This window comes from Oncorhynchus gorbuscha, unplaced genomic scaffold (assembly GCF_021184085.1).
Source record: "Oncorhynchus gorbuscha isolate QuinsamMale2020 ecotype Even-year unplaced genomic scaffold, OgorEven_v1.0 Un_scaffold_1314, whole genome shotgun sequence".
Lineage (NCBI taxonomy): Eukaryota > Metazoa > Chordata > Actinopteri > Salmoniformes > Salmonidae > Oncorhynchus > Oncorhynchus gorbuscha.
The window spans coordinates 25,152-47,071 of record NW_025746126.1 but is presented as its reverse complement, the minus strand read 5'-3'; the positions used below and the strand labels follow the sequence as shown (position 1 = coordinate 47,071).

The following is a 21,920-nucleotide window of genomic DNA, read 5'->3' as shown; positions in this document are numbered from 1 at the left end:
CAGACAGAGTGGGATGGTGTATGTGTCAGAGTGAGAGGTGTAAAGGGAAGGTGGGATGGTGTATGTGTCAGAGTGAGAGGTGTAAAGGGAAGATGGGATGGTGTATGTGTCAGAGTGAGAGGTGTAAAGGGAAGGTGGGATGGTGTGTGTGTCAGAGGGAGGGAGAGGTGTAAAGGGAAGGTGGGATGGTGTGTGTGTCAGAGTGAGAGGTGTAAAGGGAAGGTGGGATGGTGTATGTGTCAGAGTGAGAGGTGTAAAGGGAAGGTGGGATGGTGTGTGTGTCAGAGTGAAAGGTGTAAAGGGAAGGTGGGATGGTGTATGTGTCAGAGTGAGGGAGAGGTGTAAAGGGAAGGTGGGTTGGTGTATATGTCAGAGTGAGGGAGAGGTGTAAAGGGAAGGTGGGAGGGTGTATGTGTCAGAGTGAGAGGTGTAAAGGGAAGGTGGGATGGTGTACATGTCAGAGTGAGGGAGAGGTGTAAAGGGAAGGTGGGATGGTGTATGTGTCAGAGTGAGTGGTGTAAAGGGAAGGTGGGATGGTGTATGTGTCAGAGTGAGAGGTGTAAAGGGAAGGTGGGATGGTGTATGTGTCAGAGTGAGTAAGAGGTGTAAAGGGAAGGTGGGATGGTATATGTGTCAGAGTGAGAGGTGTAAAGGGAAGGTGGGATGGTGTGTGTGTCAGCGTGAGGGAGAGGTGTAAAGGGAAGGTGGGATGGTGTATGTGTCAGCGTGAGGGAGAGGTGTAAAGGGAAGGTGGGATGGTGTATGTGTCAGAGTGAGAGGTGTAAAGGGAAGGTGGGATGGTGTGTGTGTCAGAGTGAGAGGTGTAAAGGGAAGGTGGGATGGTGTATGTGTCAGAGTGAGTAAGAGGTGTAAAGGGAAGGTGGGATGGTATATGTGTCAGAGTGAGAGGTGTAAAGGGAGGGTGGGATGGTGTGTGTGTCAGCGTGAGGGAGAGGTGTAAAGGGAAGGTGGGATGGTGTATGTGTCAGCGTGAGGGAGAGGTGTAAAGGGAAGGTGGGATGGTGTATGTGTCAGAGTGAGAGGTGTAAAGGGAAGGTGGGATGGTGTGTGTGTCAGAGTGAGGGAGAGGTGTAAATGGATGGTGGGATGGTGTGTGTGTCAGAGTGAGGGAGAGGTGTAAAGGGAAGGTGGGATGGTGTATGTGTCAGAGTGAGAGGTGTAAAGGGAAGGTGGGATGGTGTATGTGTCGGAGTGAGAGGTGTAAAGGGAAGGTGGGATGGTGTGTGTGTCAGAGTGAGGGAGAGGTGTAAAGGGAAGGTGGGAGGGTGTATGTGTCAGAGTGAGAGGTGTAAAGGGAAGGTGGGATGGTGTATGTGTCAGAGTGAGGGAGAGGTGTAAAGGGAAGGTGGGATGGTGTATGTGTCAGAGTGAGAGGTGTAAAGGGAAGGTGGGATGGTGTGTGTGTCAGAGTGAAAGGTGTAAAGTGAAGGTGGGATGGTGTATGTGTCAGAGTGAGAGGTGTAAAGGGAAGGTGGGATGGTGTATATGTCAGAGTGAGAGGTGTAAAGGGAAGGTGGGATGGTGTGTGTGTCAGAGTGAAAGGTGTAAAGGGAAGGTGGGATGGTGTATGTGTCAGAGTGAGGAGAGGTGTAAAGGGAAGGTGGGTTGGTGTATATGTCAGAGTGAGGGAGAGGTGTAAAGGAAGGTGGGAGGGTGTATGTGTCAGAGTGAGAGGTGTAAAGGGAAGGTGGGATGGTGTACATGTCAGAGTGAGGGAGAGGTGTAAAGGGAAGGTGGGATGGTGTATGTGTCAGAGTGAGAGGTGTAAAGGGAAGGTGGGATGGTGTATGTGTCGGAGTGAGAGGTGTAAAGGGAAGGTGGGATGGTGTGGAGAGTGAGGGAGAGGTGTAAAGGGAAGGTGGGAGGGTGTATGTGTCAGAGTGAGAGGTGTAAAGGGAAGGTGGGATGGTGTATGTGTCAGAGTGAGGGAGAGGTGTAAAGGGAAGGTGGGATGGTGTATGTGTCAGAGTGAGAGGTGTAAAGGGAAGGTGGGATGGTGTGTGTGTCAGAGTGAAAGGTGTAAAGTGAAGGTGGGATGGTGTATGTGTCAGAGTGAGAGGTGTAAAGGGAAGGTGGGATGGTGTATATGTCAGAGTGAGAGGTGTAAAGGGAAGGTTGGATGGTGTGTGTGTCAGAGTGAAAGGTGTAAAGGGAAGGTGGGATGGTGTATGTGTCAGAGTGAGGGAGAGGTGTAAAGGGAAGGTGGGTTGGTGTATATGTCAGAGTGAGGGAGAGGTGTAAAGGGAAGGTGGGAGGGTGTATGTGTCAGAGTGAGAGGTGTAAAGGGAAGGTGGGATGGTGTACATGTCAGAGTGAGGGAGAGGTGTAAAGGGAAGGTGGGATGGTGTATGTGTCAGAGTGAGAGGTGTAAAGGGAAGGTGGGATGGTGTATGTGTCAGAGTGAGAGGTGTAAAGGGAAGGTGGGATGGTGTATGTGTCAGAGTGAGTAAGAGGTGTAAAGGGAAGGTGGGATGGTATATGTGTCAGAGTGAGAGGTGTAAAGGGAGGGTGGGATGGTGTGTGTGTCAGCGTGAGGGAGAGGTGTAAAGGGAAGGTGGGATGGTGTATGTGTCAGCGTGAGGGAGAGGTGTAAAGGGAAGGTGGGATGGTGTATGTGTCAGAGTGAGAGGTGTAAAGGGAAGGTGGGATGGTGTGTGTGTCAGAGTGAGGGAGAGGTGTAAATGGATGGTGGGATGGTGTGTGTGTCAGAGTGAGGGAGAGGTGTAAAGGGAAGGTGGGATGGTGTATGTGTCAGAGTGAGAGGTGTAAAGGGAAGGTGGGATGGTGTATGTGTCGGAGTGAGAGGTGTAAAGGGAAGGTGGGATGGTGTGTGTGTCAGAGTGAGGGAGAGGTGTAAAGGGAAGGTGGGAGGGTGTATGTGTCAGAGTGAGAGGTGTAAAGGGAAGGTGGGATGGTGTATGTGTCAGAGTGAGGGAGAGGTGTAAAGGGAAGGTGGGATGGTGTATGTGTCAGAGTGAGAGGTGTAAAGGGAAGGTGGGATGGTGTATGTGTCAGAGTGAGGGAGAGGTGTAAAGGGAAGGTGGGATGGTGTATGTGTCAGAGTGAGTGAGAGGTGTAAAGGGAAGGTGGGATGGTGTGTGTGTCAGAGTGAGAGGTGTAAAGGGAAGGTGGGATGGTGTATGTGTCAGAGTAAGAGGTGTAAAGGGAAGGTGGGATGGTGTATGTGTCAGAGTGAGGGAGAGGTGTAAAGGGAAGGTGGGATGGTGTATGTGTCAGAGTGAGGGAGAGGTGTAAAGGGAAGGTGGGATGGTGTGTGTGTCAGAGTGAGGGAGAGGTGTAAAGGGAAGGTGGGATGGTGTATGTGTCAGCGTGAGGGAGAGGTGTAAAGGGAAGGTGGGATGGTGTATGTGTCAGAGTGAGAGGTGTAAAGGGAAGGTGGGATGGTGTATGTGTCAGAGTGAGTGAGAGGTGTAAAGGGAAGGTGGGATGGTGTGTGTGTCAGAGTGAGAGGTGTAAAGGGAAGGTGGGATGGTGTATGTGTCAGAGTAAGAGGTGTAAAGGGAAGGTGGGATGGTGTATGTGTCAGAGTGAGGGAGAGGTGTAAAGGGAAGGTGGGATGGTGTATGTGTCAGAGTGAGGGAGAGGTGTAAAGGGAAGGTGGGATGGTGTGTGTGTCAGAGTGAGGAGAGGTGTAAAGGGAAGGTGGGATGGTGTATGTGTCAGCGTGAGGGAGAGGTGTAAAGGGAAGGTGGGATGGTGTATGTGTCAGAGTGAGAGGTGTAAAGGGAAGGTGGGATGGTGTATGTGTCAGAGTAAGAGGTGTAAAGGGAAGGTGGGATGGTGTATGTGTCAGAGTGAGGGAGAGGTGTAAAGGGAAGGTGGGATGGTGTATGTGTCAGAGTGAGGGAGAGGTGTAAAGGGAAGGTGGGATGGTGTGTGTGTCAGAGTGAGGGAGAGGTGTAAAGGGAAGGTGGGATGGTGTATGTGTCAGCGTGAGGGAGAGGTGTAAAGGGAAGGTGGGATGGTGTATGTGTCAGAGTGAGAGGTGTAAAGGGAAGGTGGGATGGTGTATGTGTCAGAGTGAGTGAGAGGTGTAAAGGGAAGGTGGGATGGTGTGTGTGTCAGAGTGAGAGGTGTAAAGGGAAGGTGGGATGGTGTATGTGTCAGAGTAAGAGGTGTAAAGGGAAGGTGGGATGGTGTATGTGTCAGAGTGAGGGAGAGGTGTAAAGGAAGGTGGGATGGTGTATGTGTCAGAGTGAGGGAGAGGTGTAAAGGGAAGGTGGGATGGTGTGTGTGTCAGAGTGAGGAGAGGTGTAAAGGGAAGGTGGGATGGTGTATGTGTCAGCGTGAGGGAGAGGTGTAAAGGGAAGGTGGGATGGTGTATGTGTCAGAGTGAGAGGTGTAAAGGGAAGGTGGGATGGTGTATGTGTCAGAGTGAGAGGTGTAAAGGGAAGGTGGGATGGTGTGTCTGTCAGAGTGAGGGAGAGGTGTAAAGGGATGGTGGGATGGTGTGTGTGTCAGCGTGAGGGAGAGGTGTAAAGGGAAGGTGGGATGGTGTATGTGTCAGAGTGAGAGGTGTAAAGGGAAGGTGGGATGGTGTGTCTGTCAGAGTGAGGGAGAGGTGTAAAGGGATGGTGGGATGGTGTGTGTGTCAGAGTGAGGGAGAGGTGTAAAGGGATGGTGGGATGGTGTGTGTGTCAGAGTGAGGGAGAGGTTGTAAAGGGAAGGTGGGATGGTGTATGTGTCAGAGTGAGAGGTGTAAAGGGAAGGTGGGATGGTGTATGTGTCGGAGTGAGAGGTGTAAAGGGAAGGTGGGATGGTGTGTGTGTCAGAGTGAGGGAGAGGTGTAAAGGGAAGGTGGGAGGGTGTATGTGTCAGAGTGAGAGGTGTAAAGGGAAGGTGGGATGGTGTATGTGTCAGAGTGAGGGAGAGGTGTAAAGGGAAGGTGGGATGGTGTATGTGTCAGAGTGAGAGGTGTAAAGGGAAGGTGGGATGGTGTATGTGTCAGAGTGAGGGAGAGGTGTAAAGGGAAGGTGGGATGGTGTATGTGTCATGATTGAGGGAGAGGTGTAAAGGGAAGGTGGGATGGTGTATGTGTCAGAGTGAGGGAGAGGTGTAAAGGGAAGGTGGGATGGTGTATGTGTCAGAGTGAGGGAGAGGTGTAAAGCGAAGGTGGGATGGTGTATGTGTCAGAGTGAGGGAGAGGTGTAAAGGGAAGGTGGGATGGTGTATGTGTCAGAGTGAGAGGGTAAAAGGAAGGTGGGATGGTGTATGTGTCAGAGTGAGGGAGAGGTGTAAAGGGAAGGTGGGATGGTGTATGTGTCAGAGTGAGGGAGAGGTGTAAAGGGAAGGTGGGATGGTGTATGTGTCAGAGTGAGAGGTGTAAAGGAAGGTGGGATGGTGTATGTGTCAGAGTGAGGGAGAGGTGTAAAGGGAAGGTGGGATGGTGTATGTGTCATGATTGAGGGAGAGGTGTAAAGGGAAGGTGGGATGGTGTATGTGTCAGAGTGAGGGAGAGGTGTAAAGGGAAGGTGGGATGGTGTATGTGTCAGAGTGAGGGAGAGGTGTAAAGCGAAGGTGGATGGTGTATGTGTCAGAGTGAGGGAGAGGTGTAAAGGGAAGGTGGGATGGTGTATGTGTCAGAGTGAGAGGGGTAAAAGGAAGGTGGGATGGTGTATGTGTCAGAGTGAGGGAGAGGTGTAAAGGGAAGGTGGGATGGTGTATGTGTCAGAGTGAGGGAGAGGTGTAAAGGGAAGGTGGGATGGTGTATGTGTCAGAGTGAGAGGTGTAAAGGGAAGGTGGGATGGTGTATGTGTCAGAGTGAGAGGTGTAAAGGGAAGGTGGGATGGTGTATGTGTCAGAGTGAGAGGTGTAAAGGGAAGGTGGGATGGTGTATGTGTCAGAGTGAGAGGTGTAAAGGGAAGGTGGGATGGTGTATATGTCAGAGTGAGTGAGAGGTGTAAAGGGAAGGTGGGATGGTGTATGTGTCAGAGTGAGAGGTGTAAAGGGAAGGTGGGATGGTGTATGTGTCAGAGTGAGAGGTGTAAAGGGAAGGTGGGATGGTGTATGTGTCAGAGTGAGGGAGAGGTGTAAAGGGAAGGTGGGATGGTGTATATGTCAGAGTGAGGGAGAGGTGTAAAGGGAAGGTGGGATGGTGTATGTGTCAGAGTGAGAGGTGTACAGGGAAGGTGGGATGGTGTATGTGTCAGAGTGAGGGAGAGGTGTAAAGGGAAGGTGGGATGGTGTATGTGTCAGAGTGAGGGAGAGGTGTAAAGGGAAGGTGGGATGGTGTATGTGTCAGAGTGAGGGAGAGGTGTAAAGGGAAGGTGGGATGGTGTATGTGTCAGAGTGAGAGGTGTAAAGGGAAGGTGGGATGGTGTATGTGTCAGAGTGAGGGAGAGGTGTAAAGGGAAGGTGGGATGGTGTATGTGTCAGAGTGAGAGGTGTAAAGGGAAGGTGGGATGGTGTATGTGTCAGAGTGAGTGAGAGGTGTAAAGGGAAGGTGGGATGGTGTGTGTGTCAGAGTGAGAGGTGTAAAGGGAAGGTGGGATGGTGTATGTGTCAGAGTGAGAGGTGTAAAGGGAAGGTGGGATGGTGTATGTGTCAGAGTGAGGGAGAGGTGTAAAGGGAAGGTGGGATGATGTATGTGTCAGAGTGAGGGAGAGGTGTAAAGGGAAGGTGGGATGGTGTATGTGTCAGAGTGAGGGAGAGGTGTAAAGGGAAGGTGGGATGGTGTATATGTCAGAGTGAGAGGGGTAAAAGGAAGGTGGGATGGTGTGTGTGTCAGATTGAGAGGTGTAAAGGGAAGGTGGGATGGTGTGTGTGTCAGAGTGAGAGGTGTAAAAGGAAGGTGGGATGGTGTATGTGTCAGAGTGAGAGGTGTAAAGGGAAGGTGGATGGTGTATGTGTCAGAGTGAGGGAAAGGTGTAAAGGGAAGGTGGGATGGTGTATGTGTCAGAGTGAGGGAGAGGTGTAAAGGGAAGGTGCATACATTTGATGTAATTGGAGTCAAACTCCCCTTTGATTGCCACTTGTCTTCCCAGGTAGCTATTGATTTCACCGCCTCGAACGGGGATCCTCACAACAGCTGCTCCCTACACTACATCCACCCATACCAGCCTAACGAGTACCTCAAAGCTCTGGTCGCTGTAGGGGAGATCTGCCAGGATTACGACAGGTGAGGCCAATCGTTAACAGCTATTATATCAAATGTTGTGCAATGACTGTTGCTCGTGACTTCAATGTTGATTCCTCCTCTCCTGAAAAAATAACTTTTCAAAGTTTGTGTGTGAAAGTTTCCTCTCGTTGTCCAGTGACTCAGAGGTTATGTAAATGAGAAGTCATTCAGAGCCCATGGTAGTCCAGGGTCACCAGCAGAATGGACTTGTTTATGGGCATGTGTTTCAAATAACCATCCCTGGCTCAGAATCCAGTGTGCCATCGCTCAAATTCTAATCACTCTTTTGTTTTCTATCCCTGCATGCATTTCAATCCAGTGACAAAATGTTCCCAGCGTTTGGCTTCGGCGCTCAGATTCCGCCCGACTTCAAGGTAATTTCCAACCATATTTTTCATAGAGTTGGGCTATGGCTCAGCCTCAGCAGGGTGTTATAATCACTCCTGTGACAAGATGAGATGAGTTGAGACTCTGGCTCTGCTCTCCTGCTTCTGTAGTGATTACGACACCCTGCTGGCCCCCGCTGGCCCCCGCTGGCCCCTGCTGGCCTCTGCTCTGCCCTGTTCTGTCACACAGAATGGGCCGGTCCAACCCAGGGTTCTCTACTGCTGGATTGACTCTCTGAGTCACTGAACTGCCCAGCAGGAAATACTGGCCATTCTGCCTGGGTAACTGGTGCTACCCCTGGCTGACACATGATGCTGCCTCTGGTCCAGAGAGGAGGGGGGGGGGGGGGGGGGTACCATGGCACGCAATTATGCTCATTATCCAACCTACATAAATGCATCAGTCGACTTTTACATTTGATTGTATGATTGATTGCTTCTGGCCAACTCTGTGTTAGTGTGCGTGTGTGCGTGCGTGCATGCGTGCGTGTGTGCGTGTGTGCGTGTGTGCGTGTGTGCGCGTGTGTGTGTGTGTGTGTGTGCGTGTGTGTGTGTGTGTGTGTGTGTGTGCGTGTGTGTGTGTGTTCCTTTGCCTCACTGTTCCATGATGATCAATCGTCCATATTTTTCATCTTCCTCCAGGTTTCTCATGATTTTGCAGTGAATTTTAATGAGGAAAACCCAGAATGTGCAGGTAGGTGCTTCGCCTCAAACAGATTAGAGGTTCACCCTGGCTTTGAAATCAGACTGTCAAAATGCTTTATTTCAAATGCTCATCACCAGCTCTGGGGTGGGTTGTTACCTTAAATTGGCAAAATTGGGGTCAATTTCCCCTTGCACTGAATAACTATTAAATATTAAAAGCATAAATTTATCTTTAATAACACATTAACCAGATAATAAAACCACATATCTTTAATAACACATTAACCAGATAATAAAACCACATATCTTTAATAACACATTAACCAGATAATAAAACCACATATCTTTAATAACACATTAACCAGATAATAAAACCACATATCTTTAATAACACATTAACCAGATAATAAAACCACATATCTTTAATAACACATTAACCAGATAATAAAACCACATATCTTTAATAACACATTAACCAGATAATAAAACCACATATCTTTAATAACACATTAACCAGATAATAAAACCACATATCTTTAATAACACATTAACCAGATAATAAAACCACATTAATCATATTCTCTCTTCATGCCGGCCCAAACACTTTGTAGGGATGCATCAATAAAACGTTTTAACAGTGAGTCTACAGTTTGTTCAGAATCGAAACGGTTTCAGGAAAATGTTGAACAGCCAAAGGTGACCTGCATAAAGTCCCACAGACAGGCCTGGATGAAGCCGCTGTCATCGCACACCACAGGGGATCAACGTACATCAATCAACCTGGTGGCAGCCAGCCTTCGTTTCTTCACATTAAAGTGGACTGTTGATGCTAAATACCCTGACTGCCCCACAGGGACATCATGTCTGGAGGAGAGAAGCCAGGTCTGTGCTGTAGTCAGATAATGAGCCCCGAGGGTTAGAACCACCGCACAGACACCGGGGTGGGTAACGGTTAGAGAGGTGAGCCAGCAACCGCAGCGTTTACTGTGAGGCTGTACCAGCTTTATTTGACCGTTTTACTGTGAACAGTGAGGCTGTACCAGCTTTATTTGAGTGTTTTACTGTGAACAGTGAGGCTGTACCAGCTTTATCTGACCGTTTTACTGTGAACAGTGAGGCTGTACCAGCTTTATTTGACTGTTTTACTGTGAACAGTGAGGCTGTACCAGCTTTATCTGACTGTTTTACTGTGAACACTGAGGCTGTACCAGCTTTATTTGACTGTTTTACTGTGAACAGTGAGGCTGTACCAGCTTTATCTGACTGTTTTACTGTGAACACTGAGGCTGTACCAGCTTTATTTGACTGTTTTACTGTGAACAGTGAGGCTGTACAAGCTTTATCTGACTGGTTTACTGTGAACAGTGAGGCTGTACCAGCTTTATTTGACTGGTTTACTGTGAACAGTGAGGCTGAATCAGCTTTATTTGACTGTTTTACTGTGAACCCTGAGGCTGTACCAGCTTTATCTGACTGTTTTACTGTGAACAGTGAGGCTGTACCAGCTTTATCTGACTGGTTTACTGTGAACAGTGAGGCTGTACCAGCTTTATTTGACTGTTTTACTGTGAACAGTGAGGCTGTACCAGCTTTATCTGACTGTTTTACTGTGAACAGTGAGGCTGTACCAGCTTTATTTGACAGTTTTACTGTGAACAGTGAGGCTGTACCAGCTTTATTTGACCGTTTTACTGTGAACAGTGAGGCTGTACCAGCTTTATCTGACTGTTTTACTGTGAACAGTGAGGCTGTACCAGCTTTATTTGACTGTTTTACTGTGAACAGTGAGGCTGTACCAGCTTTATCTGACTGTTTTACTGTGAACAGTGAGGCTGTACCAGCTTTATCTGACTGTTTTACTGTGAACAGTGAGGCTGTACCAGCTTTATCTGACTGTTTTACTGTGAACAGTGAGGCTGTACCAGCTTTATCTGACTGGTTTACTGTGAACAGTGAGGCTGTACCAGCTTTATTTGACTGTTTTACTGTGAACAGTGAGGCTGTACCAGCTTTATCTGACTGTTTTACTGTGAACAGTGAGGCTGTACCAGCTTTATCTGACTGGTTTACTGTGAACAGTGAGGCTGTACCAGCTTTATCTGACTGTTTTACTGTGAACAGTGAGGCTGTACCAGCTTTATTTGACTGTTTTACTGTGAACAGTGAGGCTGTACCAGCTTTATCTGACTGTTTTACTGTGAACAGTGAGGCTGTACCAGCTTCATCTGACTGTTTTACTGTGAACAGTGAGGCTGTACCAGCTTTATTTGACTGTTTTACTGTGAACAGTGAGGCTGTACCAGCTTTATTTGACTGTTTTACTGTGAACAGTGAGGCTGTACCAGCTTTATTTGACTGTTTTACTGTGAACAGTGAGGCTGTACCAGCTTTATTTGACTGTTTTACTGTGAACAGTGAGGCTGTACCAGCTTTATTTGACTGTTTTACTGTGAACAGTGAGGCTGTACCAGCTTTATCTGACTGCTTTAACAATGGCCAAGTAGTAGGCTACTGTGGCTATTTGATTGTAATGTACACTATATATACAATAGTATGTGGACATCCTTTCAAATGAGTGGATTCGGCTATTTCCGCCACACCCGTTGTTGACAGGTGTAAAAAAATCTAGCACACAGCCATGCAATCTCCATAGACAAACATTGACAGTAGAATGGCCTTACTGAAAAGCTAGGTGACTTTCAACATGGCACCGTGATAGGATTCCACCTTTCCAACAAGTCAGTTCTTCAAATTTCTGCCCTGCTACAGCAGCCCCGGTAAGGGATGTTATTCTGAAGTGGAAACATCTAAGAGCAACAACATCTCAGCCTCGAAGTGGTAGGCTACACAAGCTTACAGAACAGACCACTGGGTGCTGAAGCGCTTAGCACGTAAAAATGATCTGTCCTCGGTTGCAACACTACTACTGAGTTCCAAACTGCCTCTGGAAGCAACATCAGTACAAGAACTCTTCGTCCATGGCTGAGCAGCCGCACACAAGCCTAATATCACTATGCACAATTGTTGCAGGAATTAAATTGCTCTATGTTTTAACACCCAATTAAAATTAAACACTCTGTCAATTCATAAGGATTTGTAAGACCCTTATTCTATAGTAATGGACAGAGCCCAGTCTTAAAGTCAATCAGCAGAGTTTATTCACAAGAGTACTGAACACGATACAGTTTACTACAGGTTATAAACTGAAAATGACGTCATTAGTTCCAGTACCAACCCATCTCTTCTCCCACCCTGGTACAAAGACAGTATCTCAAGCTTTCCCAAATCGTCTCCCTACCAATTTAATATAATTTATGACCGAGCCAAGGTCTTCTCGTGTAGATAAGCATTCTAGCCAGTCTGAAGATATAGTTCATTCATTTCTACCAAGGAACAGACAGTCATTGTTCTAATTATTGATTATATTTACACACATTATATTCAGTACTAGGATTAAGAAAGAAAATTCATACATATACAGTCCTTCTGTAGCTCAGTTGGTAGAGCATGGCGCTTGTAACGCCAGGGTAGTGGGTTCGATCCCCGGGACCACCCATATGTAGAATGTATGCACACATAACTGTAAGTCGCTTTGGATAAAAGCGTCTGCTAAATGGCATATATTATTATATTATATTACAGTAACATACTAATATTCTAATTAGTACATATACAGTAACATAATAGTATTCTGATTAGTACATATACAGTAACATAATAGTATTCTGATTAGTACATATACAGTAACATAATAGTATTCTGATTAGTACATATACAGTAACATAATAGTATTCTGATTAGTCAGTCCTGATTGAAATGTATACATAATTAGTCATTATTGATAAAAATTCCCTTAACAGCAATGCCAAGTGTCAGCTGAGTTGTGTAAAGCTCGTTGCCATTGGACTTGATGAATCTTCACCATCTGGCAGTCCGAATGAATAATGGTCTGGGTTAGGGCTGTGGCAGTCACAACATTTAGTCAGCCGGTAATTGTCAAGCATTGTTCCAATTGACCGTTAATTAACATAAACACATTTAACCTCTTGGCTTCCACACAGCCTACAAGCTACTGATGCAGACCTTTGGAACATCTACATTTTAAAAAGTCTAATGAATCCATTATGTATTTTAGACAGGTCTAAAGAAACATGATATGAAGAAAATGTAGTTTATTTCAGAACAACAGAGTAGCATACTCTGAGTTGTCCTTATGTTAGGTCCTGATCTGGCTAGGCCATATGGCTGTGGGATACACTAGTTAATTTAGCAGACAAGATCTGGTTAGAATTCCATGGCATTATTGTATAGTATGAGAAATACAATTGAACAAATATGAATAAAATAGAAAGGATATTTCCTCCCATTGATTTGAGGAAGTGCGCACATGTGGCTATTCTGTATTGAGTGGTTAACATAGAAATAGGTACTCCTATATGCTTCATATAGAGTTATTAATGTAACTTTAGTTGTTCTACAATCGTTGGGCTATATGTTTTGATTTTTAGTACATTGTAAGGCTGCATGATGAGACTCTAATGATGATTTCAAAAAAGTTGCTTGAAAGGCATGAGCTCTGCTTTGTTTTGTTTTGCAGGCTGTTCAAATCAAATCACATTTATTTATATAGCCCTTCGTACATCAGCTGATATCTCAAAGTGCTGTACAGAAACCCAGCCTAAAACCCCAAACAGCAAGCAATGCAGGTGTTGAAGCAAGTTGGCTAGGAAAAACTCCCTAGAAAGGCCAAAATCCAGGAAGAAACCTAGAGAGGAACCAGGCTAGTCCTCTTCTGGCTGTGCCGGGTGGAGACTATAACACAACATGACCAAGATGTTCAAATGTTCATAAATGACCAGTATGGTCAAATAATAGGTCTGGGACAGGTAGCACGTCCGGTGAACAGGTCAGGATTCCATAGCCGCAGGCAGAACAGTTGAAACTGGAGCAGCAGAAAGAAAGAGAGGAAGAGAGAATTAGAGAGAGCATACTTAAATTCACACAGGACACCGGATAGGACAGGAGAAGTACTCCAGATATAACAAACTGACCCTAGCCCGCCGACACATAAACTACTGCAGCATAAATACTGGACGCTGAGACAGGAGGCGTCACGAGACACTGTGGCCTCATCTGATGATACCCCCCGGACAGGGCCAAAAAGGAAGGATATAACCCCACCCACTTTGCCAAAGCACAGCCCCCACACCACTAGAGGGATATCTTCAACCACCAACTTACCATCCTGAGACAAGGCCGACTATAGCCCGCAAAGATCTCCACCACGGCACAACCAAAGCGGGGGCGCCAACCCAGACAGGGAGATCACATCAGTGACCCAACCCACTCAAGTGACGCACCCCTCCTAGGGACGGCATGAAAGAGCATCAGTAAGCCAGTGACTCAGCCCCTGTAATAGGGTTAGAGGCAGAGAATCCCAGTGGAAAGAGGGGAACCGGCCAGGCAGAGACAGCAAGGGCGGTTCGTTGCTCCAGAGCCTTTCCGTTCACCTTCCCACTCCTGGGCCAGACGACACTCAATCATATGACCCACTGAAGAGATGAGTCTTTAATAAAGACTTAAAGGTTGAGACCGAGTCTGCGTCTCTCACATGGGTAGGCAGACCATTCCAATGGAGCTCTATAGGAGAAAGCCCTGCCTCCAGCTGTTTGCTTAGAAATTCTAGGGACAATTAGGAGGCCTGCTTCTTTTGACCGTGGTGTACGTGTAGGTATGTACGGCAGGACCAAATCAGAGAGATAGGTAGGAGTAAGCCCATGTAATGCATTGTAGGTTAGTAGTAAAACCTTGAAATCAGCCCTTGCCTTGATAGGAAGCCAGTGTAGGGAGGCTAGCACTGGAGTAATATGATATTTTTTTTTGGTTCTACACACTTCATCAGTCTCTCATTCAGAATTTGACAAGCACTTGATAATGCCTCAACTTCCCGGCGGCATCCCCTTTGTGTGGCCCTAATGCACCCTAAAGAAACTCCATTCCTTTTGCGGCCAGTGGCTGTTGTTCCCTACTCCCTGAGTGCTGCTGCTCCAAAGCACCTCTCACTCACATGGCTCTCGTGATCGGGTCTTTCTCACAGGCTACAAGTGAAGACAGACACTTTGGGGACACAACTGCGCGCGTCCTTATCCAATTCCAAGGTGCATATTGAAGATATTAGAAGAACTGTCAACATTTACTTTTCAGCTTACAAGATGAATAGGCCTAACCAACAGCAAAATAACTAACCTATGTCAATCTACTATCCCCCATAGTACAAAAGTTGACCTATTCTGTGCGAGAAATAAATATTCCAAACATAGTCTGGAACAGTTGTGGGATGTGATAGACCCCAAATTTAATACAACCACTAGCTTCCCCCCTCATTTACGCAATGAGGCTGACGCAACAGATTAGAACGTTTAACTTAAAATGTGATACACTATTATGCTATTCCTTCACATTATAAGCGCAGCAATGCGCACACATAGGCTATATGCACGAATGTTCCTTTAGTGGGAAAACACCATAATCAAAAGTGGCCACAAATGTGATTTGGCTTGTAATGCTTTTATTATAAACGTGCATTTCTTTTGTGAAAATGATCTTCCCCAAACGTGAAACTAACACACTGCATGTGTATGCCAGTCAGACTCTACACCTCTTGTAAAGAGGATTAATTTTAGGAAGTTATTTGGCCACTTTATTTTTCTATAGGATTGAGATCAGGGCTTTGTGATGGCCCCTCCAATACCTTGACTTTGTTGTACTTGAGCCATTTTGCCACAACTTTGGAAGTATGCTTGGGGTCATTGTCCATTTGGACGACCCATTTGCGACCAAGCTTTAACTTCCTGACTGATATCTTGAGATGTTGCTTCAATATATCCACATCATTTTCCTTCCTCATGATGCCATCTATTTTGTGAAGTGCACCAGTCCCTCCTGCAGCAAAGCACCCCCACAACATGATGCTGCCCTCCCGGCTTTACGGTCTGGATGATGTTCTTCGGCTTACAAGCCTTCCCCTTTTTTCCTCCAAACATACAGTAACAATGGTCATTATTGCCAAACAGTTCTATTTTTGTTTCATCAGACCAGAGGACATTTCTCCAAAAAGTATGATCTTTGTCCCCATGTGCAGTTGCAAACCGTAATCTGGCTTTTTTATGGCGGTTTTGGAGCAGTGGCTTCTTCCTTGCTGAGCGGCCTTTCAGGTTACGTCAATACAAGGACTCATTTTACTGTGGATTTATGTACTTTTGTACCTGTTTCCTCCAGCATCTTCACAGGGTCCTTTGCTGTTGTTCTGGGATTGATTTGCACTTTTCACACAAAAGTATGTTCATCTCTAGGAGACAGAACGTATCTCCTTCCTGAGCGGTATGACGGCTGCGTGGTCCATTGTTGTTTATACTTGCGTACTATACATCCACAGGTACACCTCCAATTGACTCAAATGATGTCAATTAGCCTATCAGAAGCTTCTAAAGCCATGACATCAATTTAGGGAATTTTCAAAGCTGTCTCATGACATAGTCAATTTAGTGAATGTAAACTTCTGACCCACTGGAATTGTGATACGGTTAATTATAAGTGAAATAATCTGTCTGTAAACAATTGTTGGAAAAATGACTTGTGTCTTACACAAAGTAGATGTCCTAACCGACTTGCCAAAACTATAGTTATTTAATTAACAAGAAATTTGTGGAGTGGTTGAAGAACGAGTTTTAATGACTCCAACCTAAGTGTATGTCAACTTCTGACTTCAAGTGCATCATTATCAAGTGAATATGATTCTCCTTGAAAAGTGAGGCTACATTCTCATAGAAACAGTTAAATATGTTACAAAGTTGCCAAATTTAATTCAATTGATCTCATATGATCTAACCAGCTTACCTGCACACAGCCCTAACACTTTTTCAGCTTTTCAGCTCATCCTCCACTTTCTACCTTGTATTCGTGCCACTCTATCATCTTGCTTGTTTTGATTGGCAGCTGCCCTGGATGGATGGAGAGGAGCCAGACAGGTTCTGATCCAGTCCAGAGATTCTTGCCAGGAATAGATCAGTCTCAGTACTCCTCTGTCAGGCAAGCTTCCAGCCCACCTCCCAAGGCAGAGGGCATAGCTTGCAGTTTTTCATGCAAGAAAACTGACTGTCGTACAGATGCTGTTAGATGTGGACACACACCAATGCACACACACACACGCTCATTCAAAAACTGTCTTTCTTTGTGCCTGTACAAATGATTGATATTGATATCTGTTTGAAGGTGAATGTTTGCATTACTGTGGGTAAAGGGAGTGGCAAGCTGAGACTGCCTGTGTGTGTACGTACCGGTGTTTGTGCTTGTGTAAGATACACTATATAAACAAAAGTATGTGGACACCCCTTCAAATTAGTGGATTCGGCTATTTCAGCCACACCTGTTGCTGACAGGTGTATAAAATCAAGCACAAAGTCATACAAAAACATTGGCAGTTTCCTGTTTGACGAGTAGGTGTCCACATCCACATTGCAGTATAGTGGTCAGTGATCAGACCTCCAGATGTCTGCAGTATAGTGGTCAGTGATCAGACCTCCAGATGTCTGCAGTATAGTGGTCAGTGATCAGACCTCCAGATGTCTGCAGTATAGTGGTCAGTGATCAGACCTCCAGATGTCTGCAGTATAGTGGTCAGTGATCAGACCTCCAGATGTCTGCAGTATAGTGGTCAGTGATCAGACCTCCAGATGTCTGCAGTATAGTGGTCAGTGATCAGATCTCCAGATGTCTGCAGTATAGTGGTCAGTAATCAGACCTCCAGATGTCTGCAGTATAGTGGTCAGTGATCAGACCTCCAGATGTCTGCAGTATAGTGGTCAGTGATCAGACCTCCAGATGTCTGCAGTATAGTGGTCAGTGATCAGACCTCCAGATGTCTGCAGTATAGTGGTCAGTGATCAGACCTCCAGATGTCTGCAGTATAGTGGTCAGTGATCAGACCTCCAGATGTCTGCAGTATAGTGGTCAGTGATCAGATCTCCAGATGTCTGCAGTATAGTGGTCAGTAATCAGACCTCCAGATGTCTGCAGTATAGTGGTCAGTGATCAGACCTCCAGATGTCTGCAGTATAGTGGTCAGTGATCAGATCTCCAGATGTCTGCAGTATAGTGGTCAGTAATCAGACCTCCAGATGTCTGCAGTATAGTGGTCAGTGATCAGACCTCCAGATGTCTGCAGTATAGTGGTCAGTAATCAGACCTCCAGATGTCTGCAGTATAGTGGTCAGTAATGAGACCTCCAGATGTCTTAATGCTGCTGCTCTACACCTCTCCTCACACTCTCATATTATTATATTATATTATCATTACTCATCCCCTCAGGAGAGCCTCTCACTGATGAAATGACATCTCTCTCTCTCTGTGTGTGGACCCACTCCAATTCACATACCCACTCCAATTAAATTTGCATACCACCCCAACAGATCCACAGATGACGTAACCTCTATTGCATTCCACACTGCCCTCTCCCATGTGAGAACACAGTTCATTGACTACAGCTCAGCGTTCAACACCATAGTGCCCACAAATCTCATCACTAAGCTCAGGACCCTTTGACTGAACACTATTGTCTGAAACTGAATCCTGGACTTCCTGACAGGCCGCCCCCAGGTGGTGAGGGTAGGCACTAACACAACGCCACTCTAACCCTCAACAAGGGCTCACTTAGGAGTGTGTGCTTAGTCTCCTCCTGTACTCCCTGTTCAACCACGACTGCCTGGCCGCTCACGACTCCATCATTTTGTTTGCTGATGACACGACCCGATGAGACACCCTATAGGGAGGAGGTCAGTGACCTGGCAGTGTGGTGTTCAGGACAACAACCTCTCCCTCAATGTCAGCAAGACAAAGGAGCCAATTGTGGACGACAGGAAACAGAAGGCAGAGCACATCCCCATCCACATCGATAGGGCTGTAGTGGAGCGGGTCAAGAGCTTTAAGCTCCTCGGTGTCCACATCACTAAGGAATTAGCATAGCCCACACACACCAACAAAGTCATGAAGAAGGCACAACTCTTCCCCTTCTACAGCCGCACCAATGAGAGCGACTTTACTGGCTGCATCACCACTTGGTATCCGACCGCAAGGCGCTTCATAGGATAGTGTGTACGGCCCAGTACATCACTGGTGCTGAGCTCCCTGCTATCCAGGACCTCTATACCAGGTGGTGTCAGAGGAAGACTCCAGCCACCAAAGTCATATACTGTTCTCCCTGCTTCTGCACAGAAAGCTGTACTGAAGTCTGGAACTAACAGGACCCGGCACACAGCTTTTACCCCCACTATCTGCACTAACTCTTTTGACTCATTACAGACACTACTGCTACTGTTTATTATCTACCCTGTTGCCTAGTCACTTTACTCCTACCTATATCTACATGTGGAACTCCATTACCTCGTACCCCTGGACATGGATTCAGTACTGCTACCCCGTGTATATCACCAAGTTATCCTTACTCATTGTGGATTTATTCCACTTGTTATAATTTGTTAAAATGTTTCTCTCTACATTTTTGGAAAGCATTTCACTGGTAGTCTACACTAGCTGTGTGTGTGTGTGTGTGTGTGTGTGTGTGTGTGTGTGTGTGTGTGTGTGCGTGCGTGCGTGCGTGCGTGCGTGCGTGCGTGCGTGCGTGCGTGCGTGCGTGCGTGCGTGCGTGCGTGCGACCAGTGAGGTTGTGATGGAGGGGTTGTTAATTATAAGTGAAGTTCTCCACAGATGTTTGTGTGTGACCTCAAATGCCCACTCAATCAGTAAATAGCATTACTTCTGCTGCTCAGCCGAATGGGAGGCCACTCATGTGGTGATCCATGTGGTGGTGAGAAGAGATAAATACAAGTCAATGCAGCTGTGAAGGTAACTAACTATTCACAGAGTGACTGCTTCCCTCAAAGTGAAAAATATCCTGGAATATCATGGGTCTCAATTACTCCACAATGATACCTTCACACCTGTGTGCATTGCTGTTGGTCGTGTGTCCCCAAATACCCAGAGTTCTCCAGAATGACATGACTGTGAGTGTTACTGTGTGTGTGTTATTCTGTGTTTTTCCAACATATGTCTATGGGTGTGCAGGTATCCAAGGGGTGGTGGAGGCCTATCAGACATGCCTTCCTAAGCTTCAACTCTACGGCCCCACCAACATCGCCCCCATCATCCAGAAAGTAGCCAGCTCCGCTTCACAGGAAATGCACACCAAGGAGGCCATGGTAAGCTAGCTGTCAGTTGTCCTCCTCTCCTTGGAACCAATCGATTGGGAGCATAGCTTGAACCTAAATTGAGCTTAAATCATGTATTGATGTCAATGGGAGACTTCCGCAACGTTTTAGGGTTATGCTCAACATGTATTTCCAACACACCCCACAGACATTACTCTCTCACGTTTCTCCCCAGTCATTGCCTTCCTTTATCTCTGCAGCAGTACTTCATTCTGCTCATCCTAACGGACGGAGTGATCACAGACATGGCAGACACCCGCGAGGCCATCGTCCAAGCCTCCCACTTGCCCATGTCCATCATTATTGTAGGTGTGGGAAGTGCTGACTTTAGTGACATGCAGATGCTGGATGGAGATGACGGAATCCTTCGCTCGCCCAAGGGGGAGCCCTGCCTACGAGACATCGTCCAGTTCGTCCCCTTCCGCAACTTCAAACATGTGAGTCTTTACTGGAACTAGGAGGGTTAACTGAGGAACTAGGAGGGTTACCTGAGAAACTAGGAGGGTTCCCTGAGGAACTGGGAGGGTTACCGGAGGAACTGGGAGGGTTACCGGAGGAAATGTGAGGGTTGCCTGAGGAACTAGGAGGGTTACCTAAGGAACTGGGAGGGTTACCTGAGGAACTGGGAGGGTTACCTGAGGAACTAGGAGGGTTACCTGAGGAACTAGGAGGTTACCCAAGGAACTAGGAGGTTTACCTGAGGAACTGGGAGGGTTACCTGAGGAACTGGGAGGGTTACCTGAGGAACTAGGAGGGTTACCTGAGGAGCTGGGAGGGTTACCTGAGGAACTGGGAGGGTTACCTGAGGAACTAGGAGGGTTACCTGAGGAGCTGGGAGGTTACCTGAGGAACTAGGAGGGTTACCTGAGGAACTAGGAGGGTTACCTGAGGAGCTGGGAGGGTTACCTGAGGAACTGGGAGGGTTACCTGAGGAACTGGGAGGGTTACCTGAGGAACTGTGAGGGTTACCTGAGGGACTGGGAGGGTTACCTGAGGAACTAGGAGGGTTACCTGAGGAACTGGGAGGGTTACCTGAGGAACTGGGAGGGTTACCTGAGGAACTAGGAGGGTTACCTGAGGAGCTGGGAGGGTTACCTGAGGAACTGGGAGGGTTACCTGAGGAACTAGGAGGGTTACCTGAGGAGCTGGGAGGTTACCTGAGGAACTAGGAGGGTTACCTGAGGAACTGGGAGGGTTACCTGAGGGACTAGGAGGGTTACCTGAGGAACTAGGAGGTTACCTGAGGAACTAGGAGGTTACCCAAGGAACTAGGAGGGTTACCTGAGGAGTTGGGAGGTTACCTGAGGAACTAGGAGGGTTACCCGAGGAACTAGGAGGGTTACCTGAGAAACTAGGAGGGTTACCTGAGGAACTGTGAGGGTTACCTGAGGAACTGGGAGGGTTACCTGGGGAACTGGGAGGTAACCTGAGTGTTACAGGAAGTGACAGGTTTCTCTCTGTCCTTCTCCAGGGCTCACCTGCAGAGCTGGCGAAGACTGTCTTAGCAGAAGTGCCCAACCAGGTGGTTGACTACTACAACAACAAGGGCATCAAGCCCAAAGTGCCGAGTGAGTTTGAGTCTTCCAGGACATTCGCCCCCTGAGAGGAGGGGCCCAACGCACTCGATACAACAGAAAGCACCTTACGCTGACTAACTGAAAAGTTTACTGTTTTGCTCTTTGTTTGTTTGTTCTTTTCATTGTGCATGCGTGGCCTTCGAGGCTTGCATCTGTAAAGCAACTGTATCATTCAAAGCATTGGTATGGTGGGGACACACAAACGAACAACCAAACTGTCATCCCTACAGATGAACAACTATCGATGAAGGAATGTATAGAACATCCCTGTACCTTTTTTATAAGAGTTTGTTGAGATTTTGCTAACTTTCTTGATATTCATACGTTGTAAAACATTTTGGACCACAGTGAATGAACGAGCTACCTGCGTTTAGAAACGTCTGCGTCCTCAGTAGTCCATATTGCAGATAAGGCAGATGCATGAACTGTTGTTTTGCATGCTGGTATTAAAGCAGACACTGTTTTCTCACAGTTCATGTTGTTTTCTTAGTGAACAATAGAGTTGACAGTATTGTAGGGATAAAGGACATTCTACTATGAAGCATGTTAACAGCACAAATGTAGTATTCTGGAAGTTCACTGGAGAATATTATGGGCACATATTTTGCCGTTGTCATGTTGCAATGCAGTATTCTGTGAAATTCTGAATGACTTATAATAATAAAAGCTTTATCAATATGCTTGTGACTTGTACTATGTTAAAAACTATTGGGTTTCAAGTCAAAATCATAATTGGAATTGTGGTCATATCAATTTGAATTCATTCTATGAAAAATCCGTAGAAAATGCGGAGAATTGGCAGAATTTCAATATTTTGGTGTGCATGTCAAACTAGTCAAAGGAATTGGGAATTGGGGTAACTTTCTTAGCATTTCCGATGTATTCTATTGAT

At 46.6% G+C, this 21,920-nt stretch overlaps 1 protein-coding gene across 2 annotated transcripts in view; it reads left to right on the top strand.

Moving 5' to 3' along the window:
- LOC124022275 (copine-4) overlaps positions 1 to 21,698 on the top strand; it is a 110,325-nt gene extending 88,627 nt beyond the window's left edge. For both annotated transcript variants that reach the window (XM_046337198.1, XM_046337197.1), the window contains 6 exons: positions 7,026 to 7,159; positions 7,479 to 7,533; positions 8,188 to 8,239; positions 19,309 to 19,442; positions 19,652 to 19,888; positions 20,923 to 21,698. In XM_046337198.1, coding sequence (XP_046193154.1) covers positions 7,026 to 7,159; positions 7,479 to 7,533; positions 8,188 to 8,239; positions 19,309 to 19,442; positions 19,652 to 19,888; positions 20,923 to 21,054 — 744 coding nt within the window. In that variant the 3' untranslated portion in view covers positions 21,055 to 21,698. The remainder of the gene's footprint in view (positions 1 to 7,025; positions 7,160 to 7,478; positions 7,534 to 8,187; positions 8,240 to 19,308; positions 19,443 to 19,651; positions 19,889 to 20,922) is intronic.
- Positions 21,699 to 21,920: the final 222 nt, after the last annotated feature.